Here is a 24,539-nt window from a genome sequence, read left to right as displayed (position 1 = left end):
ATTATTGGTCTCCTTGATTTTGTTTTTTTCTTTTACTATTATTATTATTTTGTTTTTTAAATGTAAATTTAAATTTAAATTTTATCCAAATATTTACATATTTATATTTCAATTTATCTCATTTTTATATAATTTATATAAAAAGTAGTTTAATTTGAATATTACTTTCCCTCAAAAAAATTACAAATTTGCTTACTTAAAATATTAAAATAGTTATTATTTAATATACAAAATAAAAAAATTTTAACAGAGTAAAACGGTGTCATTTTGTTCAAAATAATATAATTTTTTGAAAACACCGTAATAGATAAGCAATAGCGACGTTTTTAATAAAAACGCCGCAAAAATCATTTAAAAAAAAGGCGCGTTTTATTCCCAAATTTCTCCGCCTAAAATCTCCAAATTAAAGGAGCTCCGCTACTAAAGCAAAAAGGTTTTTGAAATTCCTTTTGTGCTTTCTCTTTGTCAAAAAAGAACAAAATCCCTAAACATAAGCGTTTCTCCTCAACCGTGTAGATAGCTAAAACCCCTTTCTTTTCAGTTCCCATTTAAACCCTAAATTCCTAATAGCAAAATCTAAGCAACAAAGCAATGGCAGAGAGGGCAGGAGAAGAAAAGAAGAAATTTTCAATCTGGGATTTGCCAGATGTGCCAATGGGTCAACTTCCGCCGCATCTTGAACTCCAACGAAGTCGTGTTTCATGCAATAAGGACGCCCCTATCCATGTATTTCTCTCTTACCCCCTTTTTTTTATCACCTAAAGCACACATCTTCAGTTGAAATTTTTTCATGAACACCCTTTTATTCATATATGGAGTGTTAAGAAACAGTGGTTTCTTGGGGTTGTTTAATTGGGTAATTAAAAAAATGGAGCATTTTTCCCTATTTGGGTTTTGGGTTAGTTTCTTTGTATCATCTGTCTTGTTCTGTTCTTAAGGTTCTGAAATTTGTGGGTCTCTTTTTTTGTATTATAATTAAACGTCTTATGTTTTGGGGGCTTTTGTTGCTTGTAGACTGAGAGTATTCAATATTCTGGCGCTTATGCATCGATGGGAATTGATAATAGTTCATGACTTGACCGATTCTCTAACAACTTTAGAGTTGAAGTGGTTCGACTCAATGAAGATGACATGGAGTTTGATATGATCGGTCTGTGACTTTTATATATCTTTCTGTGACTTTTATATAGGGAAAAGAAAAGAATGTCAATATTATCTTTCTGTGCACTAAAAATCTAGAAGAAATTATGATATCAAATGAAAAACAACAAAGAAAGACTAGTATTAACATTTAAAAGGAATTTTATATATCTTTTCCCCTTAGAGTGTATTGATTTAGAAATACTGATGGTTCAATTTGACATCTAGTCTGAGTTAGTCACTGACTGGTCCAAACTTGGTATAACATGGAACTGATGTAAATAGACTTTTCTGTACTTATTATTGTACATGTGCATATAGAATGTCTGGTCTGAAAATAGCTGAGCAAAAGACTGAAGGGAAGGAGGTTTTAAACTTAAAAGCTTTCTTTTGGACTTCAAGTACAGTTATTTTTCATGGTGACTTGAATATATTCTCTGGTGTTTGGTGGTAGGATGTGGGAACTACCTTTTTTTTGTTTGTTTGTTAATTTATCAAATATTCAACTATACAACTCAGCGCAGATTTTTCTGATTTGATTTTATTGTTAATTGCACCATATTAGTCTCAGTAACTAATCTAGTTTAACTGATATGATATCTTCTTTTAGGGTCTTACATGGTTAACTGGTCTCCAAAGTTACAGACTGCTGTTTCTAACTTGGTATGAATCTAGTCCACATTCCTCTTTCTCTGCCTTTTATCTGTCTTATTTTTATGTGTTGAAACTGCTTTGATCTTTCTTTTTATTTTATATTAGACGGAGAAAGCATTTCTCAAACACCCCAAGGTGTTTTTAAGGTGAACTAGCTTCTTCCATGTCTTTATTAATTCTTGGTTTTGTTGATTTCATTTTTAAATTATTGGTGTTTTTCGAGATCTGGGTTAAATTAGTGATGGTTTTTTTTTTCTGTTTAGATCTTGAATTAATTTGAAATTTGATTTGGTATTTTGGCGGCTTGAATTTCAATTCAAAATATCTGTTTTCTTAATGTAAATTTTGTGATACTTGCACTTGGATCTGCAATTGTTTTTCCCCCTGCTAAATTATGAATCCATCTGTTACAAATCTGTTTTGCATTGTTCATCAAATAACATGCACAAATAATATTATTTTTATATATTTTGAGGAAAATTATAATATTATTATATATAATCAATGCAAAATTTTTAAGGCACCTTATTAAATACGAAATTTATAGGCACGAAACTAAGAATGATTGAAGCTTCTGCAAACTTTTTTGTTGTCAACATGGCGACTTTAGCTTTCTCAGCATCAATAATTACTGAACTGTTAACCTTAATCTCCTCAAAATCACATTCCTTAGCAAGCTTCATAACTAGCTTAACGACACACTAATCTCTTAAAAGCAAAGAATTTAATTGAAGTTCATATTTTTGCAAGTTAAATTTAGTAGAGTCTGTCTTCATTCATTGTGTGGTTATTTGTGTTTTCGGCCACTTTATGTAATGAACATTATAGGACACCTTTATCCAATACTGGTTTTTCCTGTCTTTAACTGCTGTTTTTACATTTTAAACGCCAAAGGGTAATGACTACTGACCCTATATATATGTATGTATAACATATATTGAGCTCCTCCTCAGTTTCACAGAATTTTCCTTTTCACCAATTTCTGCTATCTCAAAGGTATATTCATTGATTCTTTATGCTAAACTTTGAATTTTTCTTTCTTTCTCTTTTCTGCGCTGGGGTTGAATTTTTGGAGAATCGACTTTCCGGGTCTGTGGGAATTGACGGAATGATGCTTGTTTTACTAAATGTTGATTAAATTTGAGGACTTCTTTTTAATGGGGTTCTGTAGTTTTGAGGTGGGAAAAATGAAGCTTGTTTGATCAGATATTTTATCTGTTTACTGAAATTCAAGATTGATCGTCATGTTTCAGTGTTTATTTTTTAGTTCCTGGGAAAATGAGTACTTGAAATTTGAGGTTTTCCTTTGCTGGGTCTGTAATATTTGGGAAAAGAATGAAGCCTGTTTATTGAAATTCTTTCATTGTTTTTTCAATTGAAAGATTACTTGTGTTCAAGCTTATGAATTTTTTTCCCTTGAGAATTTGGAGTTCTTATTGAGTGAACCTGTGATTTTGTCATATTATTTCTTTGCTTGCAGTGGTCCAAAACTTGTAGGATATGAGTGAAAGAGTGAGGCAAAAATGTTCACGTAGTGAGGAAAAATATCAGACAAACATTAGTTTGGAGACACTCGATAGTGGATGTTTGAATTCAGCTACAGTTTGTGGAGTTGATTGGACAACCTTGCCTGATGATACAGTTATTCAACTCTTCTCTTATTTGAATTATCGAAATCGAGCTAGTTTGGCATCAACTTGTCGAACATTTAGGCTCTTAGGTTCTTTGCCCTGTTTATGGGGGTCACTGGACCTCCGATCTTACAAATTTGATACTGTAGCTGCAGTCTCACTCTCCTTGCGATGCAAGAATCTCCAGAGACTTAAATTTCCTGCAGCAGGCTCAGCAGATGCAATAGCTAGTCTTCAAGCAAGGGAACTTCGAGAAATAAGTGGTGATTTTTGTCGTGACATTACCGATGCTGCACTTTCTGTGTTTGTCATAAGTTCTTTAAGCACACCTTTATCCAATACTGGTTCTGCTGTAATGAACTGGATTTTGAGAGTTAGTTGCCTATTATTTCCCATATACTTTTAACTGTGTGTGATCTGTTTTACTCATTTCAGGTATATCAGGAAGTGCATGAAAAAGTCAGAGATGTCGTAATTGCCCTTGTAAGTTTACATCATTGTGTCATGGTTAATTGTATATAGGTCACATTTTGAATAAAAAAACTAAGAGGAGTGGTTACTTTATTAGATTGATAAAGAACGTGAGGGAGAACAGATAGACCGAGCATTATTGAAGAATGTCTTGGGTATTTTTGTTGAGATTGGCATGGGACAAATGGATCGTTATGAGGATGATTTTGAAGAAGCCATGCTTCAGGATACTTTATTACCAAGATTTCCTTGATTAAGTAAATGTATTATATCTTTTATTACCAAGATTTACTTGATTAAGAAAATGCATTGTATATTTTATTACCTTGCATATGTATTATTTATTTTAGTTTTGATTCTAAATTTTTATTTTTACTTAAGTGTTGTAACTTTTGGATTTTAATTGTGCTATTAATTTATTATTTTAAATTCTAAATTTAAATTCATTAATTTTTATATTTATATTTAGTTTTAAAGTTAAAATTTTTGTATAAAATTTAATTTAAATAATAATTTTTATTTATCCTTAAAACATAATATAATATTTATCATAGAAATAAATATTATTTGAAATTTTTTTTTTTAAAAGATAAGTTTTTAGCGGCGTTTTTGTGAAAAGCGTCGCTAAAGGTACTGGTCTTTAGCGGCGTTTGTGGGAAAAGCGTCGCTAAAGGTCATGGTCTATAGCGGCGTTTGTGGGAAAAGTGCTGCTAAAGGTACTGGTCTTTAGCGGCGTTTATGGTAAAAGCGCCGCAAAAGTTAGCGACGCGTTCTATAGCGGCATTTTTTGCGGCGCTTGTCAAAGCGCCGCAAATACTTTTAGCAGAGCTAAAAAGCGCCGCTAAAACCTATTTTGATGTAGTGATAGGTTTTAAAACATTAAAACTCACCTCCCATCAAATTAACATACAAATTAACTAATATACAATGTTCCTATCACCACATTTCATAGATATCAGGTCAGTATATAACATTCAATCATATAACATTTTAATTCATTTCATTCCATACAATTCCATGTTATTCCATCATAACATCTATTTCTAATCACAATATATATTACCATTGAATCATCATCTCTTTTACAATAACCATTTAGCCCGATGAACTATAATAAATAGACACGGATATGTGAGTAACCACTAACACACATGATTGCTCAAACAAGCTATACCACTAATACACACCTGAGCAACGAAGTGCTAAACTCGTAAGAATCATATGTCATAAGACATTTTTCCCTCCAAAATACTCCAAAGTCTCCATAGAGACAATCAGTAACAACGGTTTTCATAGAGACAAATTCAGTAATCTACAATAAATGTTGGATTCTGGTTCAATCTGTGAATTCTCCATATATCAGTATCATCTCACCTACATAACTCGTACAGCACACTAACAACCCTATTGGCATATCAATTGTATCATATTCTATATTCATCCAAATTCAATACACATATCAGCACAACTCTTTACAATTCAATCATTTCCTCACCCTTTTGTACCGATTTGTAAACATTTTAAAACATATTCAAATAATATAATTTCACAATTCAACCACAAACGTTACATAAATATACATAACTATACTGTATGAACTTACCAGATACAAACAACAATAGTAGAAGTGCATATCACTCCCATATCCAATCGCCGAGTCACAACACCAAGGTATTACATTCATTGTCGGATCAACTACTGTTAACTTCGATTCATTTCATCATTTTATTCGCACTACTAAGACCAAATAGCGTTTACAACATAATTTAAAAACCTATCTTAATTCAATTCAAACTTCTTACGAAACTCATAACAATTTGTAATTGAATCAAGACTAAATTACAACCCCGAGCCCTTGTCACAACATTTGGGGGTTCCTCATTACAATATCAGTTATTGACTTAAGCTCGTCACGACGTGGTACATTTGACGTCGCAATGTGCACCCTGTTTCGTCCATTTTTCCATATTTCAAGTTTTACCACCTAAGTTTTGTTCAATTAACATATTCCAAATCAATTCAACTAATGTATCATTCATATCATTCACATGTATCTATTTCTATATCTCAACACCATATAATTCTCAATCAAATTTATAAAATTAACACAACTATTAAAGTTTTATAAAAAAGTTCATTAAGTCATCATAAAATAATTACTCACTTAATGTTTCAACAATTCATTTACACTTCTCTTACATATTAGCAATTCCATCATTTATAACAACTTTTTAATATTACGCCCTTCTTTATTTTCCCTCCTCCTCGTCTCCATTCCACACCCTATAATATATGTTTACGAGTATTTATAACTTATAGTATAGCATTCTTATATGCAACATTAATTATGGTTTTACTAATTCCATATTTTTAGTAAGGTTGCCCACTAGAGTAGCAGTCACTAAATTATTTATATATTGACCTGCAAAACTCGAAATTAAGATCCACTTTTTTTAAACTAGACTCAATGAAATTTTTACCATAAAAATTTTAAAATTTCTACTTAATTCAATTAATACAGTTTATTCTTTAAATCTTCCCTTGTTCCCCTACTAGAAAGCTCTAACCCTTCTTCACTAAAAAATATTATCTTTCAGCACAAGTCTCGTATTAAGTTTTTGTTTGTTTCCTTTGAAAATAGACTCATTAAGATTTTATTCATATAAATTTCAACTCCTAACTTTTTTTTTTATAATTTATATTGACTTTTCAAATTTAGAACAAGGGAACTCAAAATCATTCTAACATTGTCTCACAAAAATTATTATATATCATAATCTACAATTTAATTGATTACAAAGCTTCTTCTTTGAAAAACTAGACTCAATAGTATTTATTTCAATATTTGATTCAATCTCTAATTCAATTTCTTTCTCATGGTTCTTTTGCACTAATTTAGTTACTTCTGTTGTCTAAAAATTGTTTTAGTAAAAACATTTTCTTTTTCACGGTTCTTTTGCACTAAATTAGTTATTTTAGTTACTGTTCAAGTTAATCACTTATATTTATATGTTGATAACATATTCATTTCTTTATCTTAATATATGTCATAATTATAAATCATCTTCACTTACTCACTTGAAAACATGGTGTCTCATCATGTCATACTACATCCATATTTTTTATCTCTACCGTTTAGATTAAAATACACATTTTATACTTTTCATTCACAATATATTTAACTCAACTCATTGAAATATAAGTAAACTTAATTTGAAAACTTACCTTTTTTTTGACAAGAATTTCTTCTCTTTTGCTTTTCTTCCATTTCTTTCTCAACTTTTTTCATCTATTTTTCTTCATCACTACCCTTCTCTTTTCATCTATTTTTCTTCACTTCTCTTTACTAGTTTCTTACTTCTAAGTTGATAAACATGCTCTCTAGGATCTTTACTACCATTTTTATTTTTGATGCTCATATAAATTCTCATGATTTAAGTGAAATAGTGGAATTGATAATCAAAGACCAAATTGTAAAAAAAGGAATCATTTTTCTTCCTTCATTTGTCATTCAAGTTGGGGAGAGAAGGATGAAGAAAACTCTTCACCTTTTCTCCCTTTCATAATATCATTTTATTATTAAAATATTATCAAAATATTTATTATTAATATATATTATTTAAAATATCACCAACATCATGATTACAATCCAATGCTCTATATTTTATACTTCAAGGCTAAGCAAATCTAATGGTCATAATTCATCCATCTATACAATGGCATTTTGGTAATTTTTCTTAAATGACCATTTTACCCCCGGTTAAATTTTATATTTTCATTTGTCATTTCCACTTTTGGTTATTTGCTCTTTCAGTCTTTTAACTTTACAAATTTATACTTTAACCCCTCAGCTTTTTAATATTCACACTTTGACCCATCACTTTTCACTTTTTCTCAATTTAGTTAATACCTCAAATTTATATCTCATCATAAAATAATATATATTTTATTTTATTTATATATTTATTTTTTGGACCTTCTCCATTATCCAATACCTTCACTAACACTTTGTAATTTATTTCATTTACTCAATAATTCAATTATACACTTTCCAAGTATAACACATTACAAATTTAGGAGCATGATTTTAGAGGCATTACAAAGTGTCAGGGATTAATCTGTAATTTTTTCTTTTTCTTCGATTATCTACCAGCTGATTCAAATCTTAATCTATACAATAATTCATTTCAAATTATAAGTGTCAATTACCTTAAAACATATTCAATGTATATGACAATTTCATTTTCACAATTTCCCTAAAATTTCACATTTTATTCAATTTAGTCCTTAAAACGAAAACTATCATATCTTTCACATTTAAGCCCCATTTTGAAATATAATTACAATCACATCCTTTTAAAGCCCTATAAATTCAGTAATAACTAAAATTTTATGTCAAATCCAAAATATATTCATTTTAGTCCCTAAACTGAACTAATAAATTTCACTTGACAATTTAGTCATTAAACATTTTTAAGCTTACAATTAAACCATTTAACATCAAAAACATCAAAAATCATCAATGGAAATATTTCAAAACTTTAATAGTTTTACGATTTAGTACCCAGGATAGCTAAATCAAGCTACAACAATCTCAAAAAAAAAAAAATTCACAAAAAAAAGGTTTGGTTTATTTACCATGCAAGAGGGTTGAATGAGCTTGAATAAAACTTATGGTTTCTTTATACTTTTAGTTCTTTATACTTTTAGTTGGGGAAGAAAGAAGGAAATGAAAAATGATGATATCTTTATTTTATTATTATCATTTTAATTGAATTTAATTATAAAACTCATCCAAACCATGCACTAATCGGCCACTAATGGAAAAAGTGGTAAAGTGCCCCACAAAACCTTAATAATTACCTTTTAAGTCTTTCAAGCCAATAAAATCAACAGTTATTAACTTTTATAGCTTTTACAATTTAGTCATTATACCTTAAATACTACCCATTCAATAAAATTACCAGACCAAAACTCAATATAACTCTATAATAAACTCATAAATACTAATAAATAATATTTACTGACTCGATCGTTAGAATACAGGGTTTCAAAACTATCATTTCCAATATCACTAAAAAATGGGTTGTTACATCTTTCATAGGTGGTAGCCACAAGCTTTATATCTATTTTATGTACCTCGAGCATTTCCAATAGGGTCTTCGCAGCACTCGGATCTACCAAGTCAATATTCTCACCACACGAAACATCCTTAGCTAGCTGAATTGCCGACAATACCTTGATTCCACCTCTCATGTCTCGACTCATCAACAAAATGCATTTTTGTTGCCAACTATCCAAGATACATATATAATCAACAAAAAGAACCAATAGATCATTAATCTTGTCAAAGAAATTTAAGCCAAGAACAAAGTCATAACTATACAAGTAAATTATCTCTAAGTCCTCCTTGTCTTTCCATTGCCCGATCTGGAACTCAAACTCTTTGTGCTACTCCCACAATTAGGACCTCTTTAGAATTTACAGTCTTAATCCTCTTAGTCAATTTGCTAACTAAGAGATCAAGTTTACCTATCGCTTTCTTTGATATGAACAAATCAAATGCCCCCGTATCAACAATAGCACTCCTTATTTAGCTTGCGATGTTGATACCCACAAACATCAACCCTTTCTACTTACAATCCCTCTTCACTTTAGCAAAATTGAGTATTATTGATCCAAGCCTCAATACCCTCTCTTCATCAGGCTCCGTTTTGTCATCTTTACAGGTTGTGAAAAACATAGATCATTGTGGGCAATCTCACACTATCTACATAAGAAGCATTGTATTAGCTTCTTTTCATTTTCCTTGTCCCTCAAATGGTTCTTAGGTCTCCACTTCCCGTTAGGTGATTTCTCATTGCCATCATTGTTGTTTTTAACCAATCCTTATTCATCTCCCCCACCATTTCCTTTCTTCTTAGGCTTGGACTACTTAAACTTGTCTTTCCTCAGAACAAGATCAATTAAGAACTCCACTATGGTCACGGCTTTGGTAAGTTCCTTGAATCCTTGACATTGCAATTCTTGCTCTACTCATGGCTTCAACCCATCCATAAAATAGAAAAATGTCTCATTCTTACCCAAATAAAAAATCTAAAGCATGAGTTCACTGAAATCTCGTACATACGTCCTAACTATGTCTTATTGCATAAGCCAGCGCAACTTAGCCTAAGCTTCATCCTGGACATGCTCTTGAAAAATTTTCCTTTAAAAATCCTTTTGAAACTCCTCCCAAGTCCCAATTGCAGCTCCTCTACGTTTCTTATCTGTGAACCTACGACACCACCATAAAAGAGCAACATTAGTGAAATACATAGCAACAGTATTTACCTTGGTAACATCATCTGTGATGGCTCCAGTATGAAAGAATTGCTCCATTCCCCATAAAAAGTTGTCCACATGTCTTACAAACCTCATCCTCAAACTCTTTCAACTTTGGAACATCCACCTTATGTTTGGGTGTCATAGCCAACATCCCATTACCCAAAATAGCTTTGCAGATAATGAGCTCCTCCTTGAGCTTCTCAATTTGTTCCTTCAAAGTCATCACCATAGTCTTAAGAGCATCATCCCTCACTGCCAACCCATACCCAGTGGAATTGAGCACTCTTTGCATTGCTTCCTGGAATCAAGAGACTTTACCACAAATTCCCTAAGTTGCTCCTCATCAAGTTCAAGTGAGTCAAATGATCCCCATTTAATCATTTGACCTCAATGAGACGTTCTGAGTGCATTCGTCATAGGCTTTGATCCACAGCTCGTGACATAAGTCACACCATAAAAACAACATTTTGATAAAATGTATCAAAAGTATTTTGAGAAAAAATACAATAAATAGATAAAAAGTACCTGGATAATACTTGTTTAAAATTAATCTATTTTATACATTTCATAATTCCATATGAATTTGTTACTTTAATTTAATAGTTGAATTGAGTAGCATTTGTGATATTAAATACTATTTTTGTATGATCCATATCTAATATGTCGTTGCTAATATATAAACTTAAATGCTATCAATGAATCACATAATGTGGTTTTATTTTCGGTCTGTAGCATTGGGTAAAGCCTAACCAACTCATCGACGTGTGTTCTGAACTATTTTCAGTTTGTTTTAAGGTTTTTTTTATTATTATTAATTTAATTCATAAATTGGTGCAATTAAGGATGCTTTAATTGTGTAAGTAAAGTTAAGATCTTGAGACTTTGATGGTCTAGATCCAAATTTTAGCATGCACAAATGTCATGCATGTATTGTTTATTAAATCATTTTAATTCAAGTCTTTTATATGTATATTTTTTTTGGATTTAATGCATGTATTGTTTGCTTTGTTTGTTTCTCATTTCTTTTATTTTTTATTTCATTTTATTTATTTTGATAGGTTTTATTAACTTATTTTGTTTAATAAATTCTCCAGTTGGATTTTATTCAAAAAAACACCTTATTTATTTTGTATTTGGATTGAACGAAATAGACTTTAGATAATAATAAAAAAATCATTATTCAAATTTGATATAAAATGTACTAAACCAACCCAGTTTGTGTATAGGTTTAATGTATAATTATCTTCTTGTATTTGGTTACTACATATATTAACGAAGAAACATAGGCTAATGTGATTTAATATATAATTATTTATTAAAATTAATCATTACATATAAAAAACTGAAAAAACGTAAGCTAAAACAGAGATATGAAGTATACTGAAAAGGACAAAGTACAGATGGACTTAAGTATTACTTTAATAAAATGCATAAATGATAGAAATATAATTATGTACGAGAATGTGGACCATAAATTTGGGTATAATGTTGTTGCTTTATGAGCCATTTTGTTTTTTAATTTATTGGGATGACACTACTGTTGATCACTCCCCTGGGAAACCACATTTATAAATTATAAGTAGCCTGTTTGCCAACCTTCATTTCCTCCATAAGAATGGTTGTTTCAAGCCAAAAAGCTATGGTCCTATGGGCTCTTCTTCTTGGCTTGTTACTTGTTTCGCCTCCGGCAAAGGCTGAGCTTGAGCGGGTGGAACATTGGGCCAAAGCTGATGGATCTCTGAGCTTCTTGGTGGTCGGAGATTGGGGAAGAAAAGGACTCTATAACCAATCTCAAGTTGCTCTTCTCTAACTAAAATTATTTACCATTGAGATATTTGATGTATAATCAGTTAATGATTAGAAACTAAACTATTCTAACTATGATGTTAATTTAATTAAAAATATATATTATAATTAAACCTAATACTATCTTCTTTCCTTTTATTTTTATTATTATTAGTATATATACAGATATTACATTTTCTGTTGTTGGCAGAAATGGCAGAAATTTTCTTTGTGGACACTACTCCATTTGTATCCAACTACTTCATTGACCCAAAAGATCATGTCTATGACTGGAAAGGCATTTCACCTAGACTCCATTACATTAACAATCTTTTATTGGTAACTTTCTTTTTGGAAATATATTTTCCAAAGCATCAATAAATTTTAATATAATTCTTGAAAAAAAATTTAAAATGGAATAGTTTGATAGGAATTGAAATCGGGTTTTAGAGAATCACAGCAAAATGGAAGATAGTAGTGGGTCACCATACAATCAAAAGTGCTGGGCACCATGGCAACACTCATGAGCTAGCCATTCATCTTCTTCCTATCCTTCAGGTATTCATTTAATTATCTACAAAAATATACAAATTTAATGTTAAAAGTTGTTTGGTTGTTAATTTTAACTTAAAAAACCTTTTTAATTCCTAGGCATACCATGTTGACCTTTATATTAACGGCCATGATCATTGCTTACAGCATATTAGCACCACTGACAGGTACTACTACTATTTGATATTGTAATATATATATATATATATATGTATTTGTAAATTTTGAATCACACAAATTGATTCCTGTCCCCCTAAAAAATGTAGCTCGATTCAATTCTTAACAAGTGGAGGTGGATCAAAGGCATGAAGGGGTGATGTTAATAACAGGTGGAATCCACAAGAAATGAAATTCTATTACGATGGACAAGGTTTCATGTCAGTTGAAATAACTGAGACCGATGTTGATATCAAATTCTATGATGTTTTTGGCAATGCAATCTATAAATGGATCACTTCCAAGCTAATTTCTTCTGCTATGTAAATGTAAACTGCCTTGGAACATTGTAACCCATTTTCATAAACTACTTAAATTTATTGGGTTTCTTTCAATATATTGACAAGTAAAAAGAAATGGAGGGATGAGTAGCAAGCCAACTTCATTGATTTTGGGTTGAATCATTTCTTGACAACTACATTTGTTTTGTCATAAACCTCTTAAATCCAAGCATAGTGCATTTTGATTTATTAATATTATGACCCACAATTCTGTTTTTTTTAATGCATGACTAACAAAAATATACTTCCGAAAAAAAGAAGGAAGAAAGAAGCAGCTATGGATTTTTGTATTTGATGATGTATGTGATTGGGCTATTACATGTTTCCAGCCTTGCAGATTTTTGGCAAGGCATCTCAGAGTATGAAAATTGTAAAGCAGATAGATATGAATAAGAAGCAAAAGTTATATTAAGAATGGAGTTTTCCACCTAGCGTGAGTGTGTTCATATACTAAGACAGCAAAAAAGAAATGGAAAAGACAACATGAAGGATTGCAGAGACAACTGAGAAGTTCCTCCCTCCCCTTTGCTCCCCCTCCCACCTACTCGTATCAAATGCCAAATGTCTCGACTGTTGCCGCTCTTTACATTTGCTTTTAACTCATTGGAGTTTGCAGCCTAACTGCTTTTCTCTCTTTCTCTCTCTCACAACTGCATTAGCAGCTTTGCTTGACACTATTCTCAGCACATTGTACTTCTTCCTTCACCATAGCTCTCCCACTCACACTTCCATCTACACTTCCATTGCAGTCCTGCTTTGGAGATTTTTTATCCAACCCCACTTCAGGAGAAGCTGCATGCTGATTGGTTTTCCCTGACTCAATCTCATTTTCCTTCGGGGGGGAAGTTGTCTCCACAGGAATGTTGGGCTCGGTTGCAGTTGTTGACGACTGTTGAGATGCTGAATTGGAGCCTGGAGGAGGTAGAAAAACTCCTGTGCCAGGAATGGGTAGACGAGGTGGAGGATGCCTTGTAGCAGCAGCCGGCCACCCTGTTGAACCTGGAGGAATGGGAACTGAAGCAGGAAAAGGAATTGCAGGTGGAACTGGAGTGGGCACAAATAATGGTTGAACACCATTTGAAGGCGGAATTTGTGGTCGAATTGGTGGGGCTGGCATTACACCAGTGGTTGGTATTGCTGCATAATGCTTGGGGCCAGCAGAGAGGCGAAAATGGTTGGGTGATCTACTAGGCGATGGAACCCATTGTGAAGACTGAGAAAGTGAAGGTGAAGGAAGCCTTGGGTTGTCAGACATGGATTTTTTTGGTTGATATTTGGTAAATGTAACAAGTATGCGTTGCTTTCGGACAGAGGGAAGTGCATGTTTGGCAAAATCAGCTGATTTTCCATGCATCACAAGGAGAGATCTGCATGGTAGTTTAAAGAGTATGAAACAAAAGAATCCAATTCAACTCTAAGGAATCAGTGCTGCAAGAGTACAGGGAGTCGGGACTATATACCCTAGAAGAAATATTCCATTTTTTTTTGTAGGATTTACTTAATAATTAAATTGCTCAAAGCTAGTAACCCAGAAAACTAAACATATTATTCAATTCTATACATGCACCAATTTGAAAGCGCATCAAACAGTTGTGAATGTGGGAGATCCAGAGAAACAGTAAAAAAACTTACCCAGGTGCAAGAGAAAGCTTTAGAGAGCCTCTGAAGTCCCCAGGATGATCAACGCTAATCATCCTTCCAAAAGTAATGTCACACTCGGTCAAGAACATGACACAAATAGGCTTTCCAAACCAAGGTGGCCACATACGAGGCATTGAATGATCCCCCTAGGAAAGAAAGCAAGAAAGGAAAAAACAGAACACCATACCATTAGCTTCAAAGTTCAGCTCAATCTATACAAAACCATCAGAGCATCTTTACCTACCTCATTGTAGACATCAATAATGCAAGAGTCTGGTTTTGCAGTCATAACTTGCGAGTCAACCAATCGATCAATAGCATCTTGCAGCAAGGCAGGAATAGCTTCTATTCTCCGATCTGCTAAAAGCTCAATAAACTTAAAAAGGAAGTAATCCATCAAAATAAATAAATGTATATTCCATTACTTTAAGTGTGCATTTGAGTGTTTTGAACTGTGGGGAAGGATCAAGGAGAAGGGTCATCATAGAAACATGCCTTTGGAAGTCCCTGCAGCAATTTCATCATCTAGAGGTGCGTCTGCAATTGGAAGGCCCAATTGAATCATCTCTCTGCCATGTCCCTTCATGGGTTTTTTTGAAGCCACATATGTCTGACCTGCTTCTTGTAAATTATCACAAAATAGTTCAGCTATTACTGATATTTGAATGCCCCAATACAATTCTTGAGAATATCCAGCATCCAAGAAAATAAACTACCAGACTAAAACAGCATCCAATTGTTAAACTCCTTTTGTCTCATCATTTAAATAAACAACGTACTCATCTTATTCATCCAAGGCAGGTAAAATAAAGTTCATTTCAAACAGTCAAAAATTCAAAATAGAGAAACCCTAAAAGCAATGATGGAGCCAACTTAAAAAAATCACCCTATTTCTACCTGATCAAAACATTTGTAACATGCTGACTACAAGAATGTTAAGAATAAAATATATAAAAAAATCAACATACTAGATTTACCGTCCAGATATAATTATAAAGTGGGCTGGAAAGGAAGCTAGCTGTATTATCACTAAACTACACAACATAACATTGACCCAATCCCCATCTAGTCCTACTTAATTGCAAGCTTTTGACAAATTCATAAAAGTTGGCAGATCCAGTGTTGTCAAGAACCTAGGCGCACCTACACCTTGCGCCTTAGCATTATACAACAAAAAGCCTCAGAACCTTCCAGGCGAGAACCATTTGATCAGGTGCACGCTTGATGCGCCTAGGAGCGCTTTTTTTGTAAGGCAGTAGGCATAAAAAGTAGCCCACCTAATTAAATTTCTCTTTAATTTCTTTTATTTTTCACTGTACTTTTCATTTGATATACATGTACTAGCAAGAAAGGGATAATATCACTCTCTATATTTCTCAATGTTTGAGCATTCAACAACAAACATTGACCATAAGGAAATCATGCATATTGACCAATAGAAAAATTGCATGTTTTGTAGATACTAGATCACACTTTAGAGCTTACTATATATATTAAGCTTTATATAGAAAATATGCACACAGACTTGCAAAAACTCACACATAAACAAATTGCGGTTTACTTCACGCAAGCTAACACTTTTTATGTGCCTTGCACCTGAGGCAATATAAGGGTTCTAGCACCTTGTGCCTTTGACAAAACTGGGCAGATCAAGGTTTCCCAATAGAACATGCCAAGTAAGCACGCTAAACAATATTTGCTTAAAACAAGGATGAGCCATGCTTTTCCAGTCACTTATATTCAAAACCACGACATTGATTGCAGCATGCATTTGAAGTACACGTCAAACTGAAAAACAGCTAAGAAATTCTACCAAGCTAAATAGACAAGTCAGTTAAGCAAGGAAAAAACTAGAAGCTTCCAGGATCAAATACAATTTGGATTGAATTACTTCCTTCTAGCTGAACCGAAAAAAAAAAGAAGGAAATTTTAAGGGAACTTGCCTTGAAACTGCCCTCTTTTCCCTGCAGCCCTCAAGTCATTTACCAATGAGACAAGATCTGAAACTTCCTTCTCATCCAACAGTTCCTCATACAATTTAAGCCCATCAACAACATTGACCTTAAAAGAAAATATTTGCCCATAAGAAGTAGAAACAGAATAGGGGGAAAAAAGAAACAAGAAGCTATGAGTCAGTGGCGAATCCGGGGGGGCTGGCAGGGGCCCTGCCCCCCCACCCTTAAAATGGAAAATTTTCTATTTAGGCCCCGTTATAGTTTATAAAATTTTAAATTAGTAATGGTAAATGCACTTTCTCCCCCCCCAAAATGATAAAAATTTGATTTAATCCTTTAAAAATTATAAAGATATAGGCTATTAACATGGTGAAATTGCTTTTTTACTATCGTAAAAATATACAATTTAATTCCGCCCGCCCGCCCGCCCCCCCCCCCCAAAAAAAAATTCTAGCTTCACCCCTGCTATGAGTCCCCCCAGAATTTCACAAAGCATCATCATAAAAGTTATACAGAATTACCATTTTTCCATCAAACATCTCATTACCAACAAAATTTTTTGGACCTTTAGCCAGATTCTGCTTTTCACTCTCATTTTGGGCAGAATGTAAATCATTCACTGAAAGATCATAGATGAAAAACTGTTAATATAACAAAACATAGTGGAACTAAATGTCAAACCATAAGGAATTATTCAAAGCAATCAAAATGACTTGGTTCATCATATGGTGCAGCAGTTGAACTAAAGGTGCAACAACTAAATGCCCTACCCAGTTTATTCTCAACTTTCCAAGCTAAACAGGAAACAGAGGAATTTTTTTTCTTTAAATAGATAAGTAGATAAATTTGGGTAAGTTCAAGTGTATGCGAAAAGGAATCTGGTGCACATAAAAATTAAAGCAACTGATATCATACATAGTGCAGCTTCAACTTTCAAGACGTTCTAAGTGCAAAAAGCAACAAATCACCAGAGTAAAAGGATGTACCTTTACAGCTGGATGTGCACCCACCATTTACTTCCTCAGTTCCAGGTTCCGTGTCTCCAGGTATAGTTCCTACCGAACTCCCTGACTTTTTTAAGCTGCTATCAGCTTGAGGCTTAGAAGCAGCATCTGGGTTCAAAGCCCAAAACAAGGAATGTAAATCGCAAAACATAGATTGTCAAGAACAACACATAATTACAATTAATGGGTGTCAACGAAGTTTCTTTTGAACATTAATTATTATCCAATGTGCTATGGAACATTAATTATTATCCAATGTGCTATGGCTAAGAAAAGCTTGAAATTGTATCCAAAAAACCTTCATTAAGAGCAAATAAAAAATACCTGGAACATAAAGTTAAACCAGAATGACTGCCTATTGGGATACCTGTAACATTAAACCCCATCCAGAACACATTTCTAATGAAATTTGTCAAGTTCCTACTGGGATTCCTCTGAAGATAAAAGCATGTCAAATAAATATTCTACACAATATGAAACTTGAAGTTATTTATCGCATCAAGTACACCCTGACATGTGCACATAGAACTAATAGCAAATTTTATATGAACCTTATCTTGTGACTTCTATATAAATGGAAGTTTTTTACCAGCAAAGGTGCTCTAGACTGAGGCCCAATGGATCTGGGTGAAAAACATATTAGATTCTTGAAGTATGATATGGCCATTATCAAATCCAGCCTTTCTTCTAACTGTTGTTCTTTTCTTGGGAGCTGGCCATGGATATCAACTAGGAATTAGTGGATCACTATTGGAGGGAGAGGTGTTACTTGGAGGGTGAAGTCAAGTGGGTGTAAAGTTTGATTTTTCTTGAACAGGGAGGATTGATGTGGTTTTAATTTATCCTAATCTAACTTCGGGTTTATATTAGGCATAAAAATATCTTATTATATCCATGTACAAAGTTACTAATTATGCATCTCACATTATCATTTACCATAATAAACCATATGAAAGAAAAACAACAAAGCGCGGAATAGTTATCAAATGCACATCTCTTATTTTTCTGTCACCCATCTCTCAACCATCTCTCAAGTGGGTGTAGGTATGATTTTTTCTAGAACAGAAAGGAGTTGATGAGGTTTTTAACCTATGCCATTCAATTAACTTTTGGTTTATATTGAACATAAAAATAACTTATTATATCCAAGTACCACACACACATACACAAAACAGAGCACAGACTAGCTATTAAATGCATGCCTCTTATTTTGTTTTCACCCATCTCCCACTATGCCACTCTCAGATGTAAAAAGTACCTGCCTTTAATTTTATATAAATCCACTTGCAAACAAATGGTGCAACTTTCAATTAGGTAGGTATATACATATTAAGGTCAAAGCGGGAAATTGAGAATCTGATAGCAATTTCCAAATAAGAAAGCTTGTTTTAAACATTAAATAAACAATTTCTTGTTTGGGATAATATGTCTAATCCAAGAAAGAAACATGTATATGGCAACACCAAGCTTTTTAATCAAGGAAATAGTTGATAAGTCAACAAAATCAACACCCAAAATCCCATTTAGAAATACAACTTTCAATCATCCCAATCAGAAACCAAAAACCAAACATAAAAAGATACAGAATACAAGGTAACATTCACTGAAAAATTTAATGTTCACACAACGTAAATAAAAAAGATAAAGAAAGAAACATAAACCAAAAGTTACCTTTTATATCCTCCGAGACTACTGAAACTTTATCCTCCCCACCCGATTTATTGTCATCACGTTTCTCAGTCTTCATATCGTTTCTGTCTGAAATTGTGTTAACAGTCAAATTCGCATCATTATCCACGCCAGAATTCTGCATTTCTTTAGCCACCTCTAACCTATGCCCCTTAAACCCAAAGCCAGATCTTTTGTACTCTTTCCCCCCAAGTTTCCCTTGATCATAAGGCTTTTGTCTCCTTCTCCAGGAGACCTGTTGAAGCGCGTAGGAGACCTCAGCAACAGAAAAGTACTGCTGCATATGAAGCACGGGGTTCCAATTAGATCTCCTTTGTTGAATGCAAGCAATCACGGCTTCATACTCCCCTACTTCTCCAACCTCACGCAAATGTTGACAAAGAGAGTCAATCATAGCATTGGCGGCGGCGAATTCCCCTCGCAACCAATAGATGAAGCCATCACGCTCATCGGGGAACCATTGCCGAGGTTGGTGCTGGTGGATCTCACCTCCAGCAGCTCCACCTCCGCCGCCGCCAGCTCCTGCAGCTGGAGGAGCAGCGAACTGCATTTTATCAGATAAAACTACATTTCCCGATGGCATTGCCATTGAGAAAAACTCCCTAACCAATCGAGGAAAAAGAAATTTAAAATACCCCCAATTCAGATCTAACTAATTCAAATCCCAAAAATCCAACCAACACTAAAAATTAATTTAAAATAAGATAGAATTGAGTGAAAGAAAATTTAGCAATTGAGTTTTAATCTTCGATTCCAATTGGATCTAATAAAATATTTAGAATGAGAAAAAAAAGTAAGGAGAAAATGGTGGTCTAGTTTAGTCAGATCTGGAAGCTAAGTCTTTGGAATGCTCTTCTTTTGTTGTGTGATGGGCGTGTGAAGTTACAGTAAAAGAGAAGTGTGACGTGAAGATGGGGAGTGTCAATGCTCAATTTTTTTAAAATAAAACACATCTAGGGTTTGATTTTTTTCATTATTTTAAGTTGAAAAAGGAAAAACAAAACTAAAAAAATTGCTTCTTCGTTACGCATGTGGGTGGGCTTAAATAGAGTCCAAACTTTTTTTTATTTTTCAATGATTTATATGTATATTTTGAGATTTAAATAGAGTGGTTTAAGAACGTATACAATGTGCGAAGAAGCTGAATCACACATGCATAATCTTTTGTTTTTTTATTCATAATTCGCAAACTGAAGGATATTAAAATTTTATGGTTAAAGTTTATTTTGATGTTTTATATATAAAGAATTTTTTTATTTTAATTTTGTTGAATTACAATATCAGGGGTAAAACTCAAACGACTCAAACTCAAATCACATTCGAAATAGTGAACACCATTAACCATCAAGCAATAGTGTGATATTCAAAGTATGTATTTTCACTTAATTTTTAGATTTAACGGCGGAGGCAATCACTAAACTTTTTTAAAAATTAATTAAACCCCTAAAAAGCATTCATCCATTTAATGTATTAATTAATATAATAGAGTAGTGTGGAATACACTGATGAAATGAAAAATAAATGTTCCAAAAAAACAATTTGTTGTTAACGAATTTGGATAATCCCTCAACAACACAAATTACATTCATCTTATTTTACTAACATTTCAAAAATGATATGGTTTAAAAAGAACCCTAATCCATCATTGGATTATTGAGAAGAAATAAAGTGGAACATTTGTAGAATTCACACCTTCGATCAAAAGTCTGAAAAATGATCTCCACAGGATTTTCTAGGTTTCAAAGAAAAAGCAAAAATGTATCTAAATTTTGAATGATAATTTATTTTTTTCGGTACATGTTTGTAAAAAAAAAATCAACATTGATACTTAATGGAAACAATTTGAGGAAAGATTCATCCATGAAACCATGATCTTATGGAATATTTTTTATGATGTTACTTGAGATTTATTGATTTAGTATGTTTAACCATTGTCATAGATCATTATACGATTTATCCTATTCATTATACATTTTTTCATTATTTTTTATTTTGCAACTCATGCTTTGTAATAAGGTATAATGTAATCATATTTATTGCGGATATTAGTAACAAACACACGAATTCTAGAATTCACTTTCACCACGTGTAAGATTGATCTGTTGTAATTTGATATCTCAAATTAGGCTCCTCGACACTCTTAATGAGCTTATTCTCGAGTAATTTAATGTCTTTTTCATGGTTTTCATTTATTTTTTGTTCTTTAGCTTTAATATGTTCTTCAAGCATTTTATGCTTATTTTGTCCTATTTTGAGACCTAAATTGGCCAAGGGTGCCATTTGGACCCTAATGAGTGATTGAGTGTTGTAGGAGCATGTTGGTGATCCAAAATTGAATGGAAACCATGCCGCTAGCATAGGTATTGCGACATCGTTGTTTGAAGGGAACAAAAATGACATTAGAGGTAGTTTTTATCCACCTAAAGCACCAATAAAATAAAAGACATATAGGGATATTTTGGTCATAAAAATAGGGTTATAACCAGTTTTAAAAGCCACTTTTAGTTGAATGAAAAGGGGAGACTCTTTTTTCTTTGTTTTCTATCATCTTTTCCTTAATTTTAGGTTAGGGTTAGGATTTTCCTTTTCATTTTTAGTTTAGGTTTTCTTTTTCCTTTTTAGAGTAGATTTTATTCTTGTAGTTTTCTTTCTTCTTTCTTGTAAAAGTCTTTGTAAATGAAAATGGAGGAAGCTTTTAGCTGTCATTGGTTCCACATCTAAATGAGCATTTCTTATCCTTATCTTTATATTGTGCTTATTAATTGTTCAATGAAATATTTGTTTGGATGTTAATCTTCATTATGTGCTAAATTATTGGACGGTTGGTTGATTGTTAGCTTAAGTTAATGTCTATTCTTGATTGATTAGTTGTTCGATTATATCGAAATGCTTAATACGTTAGAATTGACTCCTCTAGCGGAAAACATAGATAAATGAGACCAAGATGAGAGTTTATCCTTAGATAGTTCGATATAATCGTGCTTAAGTGAGACCAAGAGGTAATCTTAGGTGGTATCTTTTAGTCTAGGATGAGACCGAGAATAGAATCCTAACTAAAAGTGGAAACCAATATAATCGTTGTAGGTTCATTAGTTTAATTAGCACTCAACTAACCAGTCGACCATCATTTAAGCATTTACATTATCTAAAATATTAGGGAAAAAGTTTAGCTTAGTTTCTTTTTAGTTTATAAAAAATTTTATTTAGGCTTGCACTAATAATTTCTGACTCGATTAGATTAGTAATTGCTTAACTTGTGATTAACTTGATAAACACATTTACCCACTTGGCAATCCTTTGGGTTCAATCCTTGGGATACTTGAGTGTCACATTGGCACTACAAAAATTACAACTGACATTATACGCTTGCAATTAAAACCCACTCTTTAAATTGTTTCATAAAGTTGTTTGTCTTTCTACACACAAGGGCATGTGAGTCAAGTTGTTGGCACCTGATCTGCCACAAATTGATGTGGCAAATCAGGTTTTTTTAACGCGCTTAAGGATCTTTTTCTTGAGCAAAAGAAGAGTTTTTAGTATAGTTTTTTTGTTATTTTTGTTGTTTTCATATTTTTGGGTAATAAGTGAAAATATCTCGTTTTTGTCTATTTTTTGTCCCAAATTGGACAATAGTGTCATTTGGAGGCCTAACGTGTGTTTAAATGTTGTATGGAGGTGGCGGAGGTCAAAAATGAGCGAGAACGACACCTAGAGTAAGGGTATTTTAACACCCTATACTTGGCTCGGTCGCCAAGCCCGAGTAATAGAACACTACACCACCATCACATATCACATGCTTTATAAATCATCTCAAAAGTAAGAGAACAATATTTGTTTTGTTATTTATTTGAATTTTAAGTCAACTTATCATAACCTTCATTTAAGCATGCTAAACATACATGGAACGAATTTAAAACAGGAATTATGCTTTTAAGCCACTAATAAAAAATTCTAAAGAAATCACATAGGTACGATACTGAGTCAAAGATATCGATAATTCTCCTAGATGGTATTGATACCACTCAAAAAATTGGTACCAAATTAGCATTATGTTGCTCATCTAAAATAAAAACCCAAGAAAATATCGGTACATTTCAAAAAGTATCGATTTTATTACTTCAAGTATCATTTTTAAAACCCAAATATCAATTCAACATGTAACTTTTACCACATCAAACAATTGTCAAAACTACTATAATAATAGTTCAAAACATCGAAAATGTCTGAACAAGAATCAACATATCAAGCTTAATATCCATAAATTCTAAGAGCAATAAAGTCATGTAAACATCCAAAATCTAGAAACCCACGTGTTTAAGTTACTTTGATTACTTAAATTGATTGAAAATATCCTTGATTGAATTGCATGTGGGGTAAGAATGGAAACACATTGCCTTTACTCTAAAGTTTTCTTGCAGGAATATGCCTTGGATCATTTCTCTGCCACTCACACATTTGGTTTTGTTTGTGTATGTTAGGTTAGATTCGATATGCCTCGTAGACATATCAATGTGAGTGTGAATGTATTCATATATTCTGAGTGTATTAGCTAATAAGTAGAGAATTCCAATAGAGACTATTAAATTAGGAACAACAGTTATGAGTTCTTTAGACGAGAATGTCGTAGTGAATAGAGGAAAATGTTAGCAAAGTTACCGTAGGATAGTTTGTGGTAGTGAATAAGATCTTCAACAAAAGCCATAGGAAGTTAAGAGAATAGGAATCAGAGTGTGCAGCGAAAGTGTGATAGTTGTTTTAAAAGTAGAAATAACATATTTTGTGATTAAGCAAGTGATGTGTTAGCAGGGAATTTCGAGGACGAAATTATTTTTAAAGGGGGAGAATTGTCACACCCCAAAATTCGGCGTAGGAGTTTTTAGGGTAAATTAGAAATTTTGGCTCAAATTAGGTTCGAAAATTTTGAAGTGTGGTAACCCAAAATTATTTCGACTATAGCTTTTTAAAAATCAAATAAATTTTTTAAAATAAAGTAGGAAAGACCTTTAATTTTGAATATGGACTATTTTGTAAAAAGGGTTCAAAATAGGAATTGTTTTAAAGAAAATAAACCAAGTTTTAAAATCAGTCCAATTTAACCTCTTTTTCACCCTATTTTGATGTTTAAAAAGGAAGAGAGCATTCTTAACCTATTTTGTGTCGTCCCTTGAAACCCTAAACTTCATTCATCTATTT

General features: G+C 32.7%; 1 protein-coding gene, 1 long non-coding RNA gene and 1 pseudogene across 5 annotated transcripts; 2 read left to right on the top strand and 1 right to left on the bottom strand.

The window, feature by feature from the left end:
• Positions 1–402: 402 nt before the first annotated feature.
• LOC107944793 (uncharacterized) lies at positions 403–4,259 on the top strand. 2 transcript variants are annotated; one of them, XR_005910629.1, is made up of 5 exons: positions 403–726; positions 1,015–1,150; positions 1,751–1,803; positions 1,900–3,908; positions 3,994–4,259. It is a non-coding gene; the product is annotated as an uncharacterized lncRNA (long non-coding RNA). The 2 variants fall into 2 exon arrangements; XR_005910630.1 differs by having other exon boundaries at positions 1,751–3,908.
• A 7,579-nt stretch (positions 4,260–11,838) lies between these two features.
• Positions 11,839–12,869, top strand: LOC107907926 (purple acid phosphatase 3-like; annotated as a pseudogene).
• A 574-nt stretch (positions 12,870–13,443) lies between these two features.
• LOC107909959 (RNA demethylase ALKBH10B) lies at positions 13,444–20,422 on the bottom strand. Of its 3 annotated transcripts, none has more exons than XM_016837676.2 (8): positions 19,329–20,422; positions 17,640–17,765; positions 17,175–17,272; positions 16,642–16,759; positions 15,194–15,313; positions 14,943–15,055; positions 14,690–14,844; positions 13,444–14,424 (listed from the first exon to the last, which is right to left on the bottom strand). In XM_016837676.2, exons 1-8 carry the CDS (start codon positions 19,933–19,935, stop codon positions 13,713–13,715), a joined length of 2,049 nt encoding a protein of 682 aa, XP_016693165.1. In that variant the 5' UTR covers positions 19,936–20,422; the 3' UTR covers positions 13,444–13,712. The 3 variants fall into 3 exon arrangements, with proteins under 3 accessions (XP_016693165.1, XP_016693163.1, XP_016693164.1); XM_016837674.2 differs by having other exon boundaries at positions 15,194–15,319; positions 19,329–20,349; XM_016837675.2 differs by having other exon boundaries at positions 15,194–15,316; positions 19,329–20,349.
• Positions 20,423–24,539: the final 4,117 nt, after the last annotated feature.

Source organism: Gossypium hirsutum, chromosome D02 (genome assembly GCF_007990345.1).
Source record: "Gossypium hirsutum isolate 1008001.06 chromosome D02, Gossypium_hirsutum_v2.1, whole genome shotgun sequence".
Taxonomy (NCBI): Eukaryota; Viridiplantae; Streptophyta; class Magnoliopsida; order Malvales; family Malvaceae; genus Gossypium; species Gossypium hirsutum.
The sequence above is the reverse complement of the archived record's forward strand: the minus strand, read 5'-3'. Positions and strand labels throughout refer to the sequence as shown.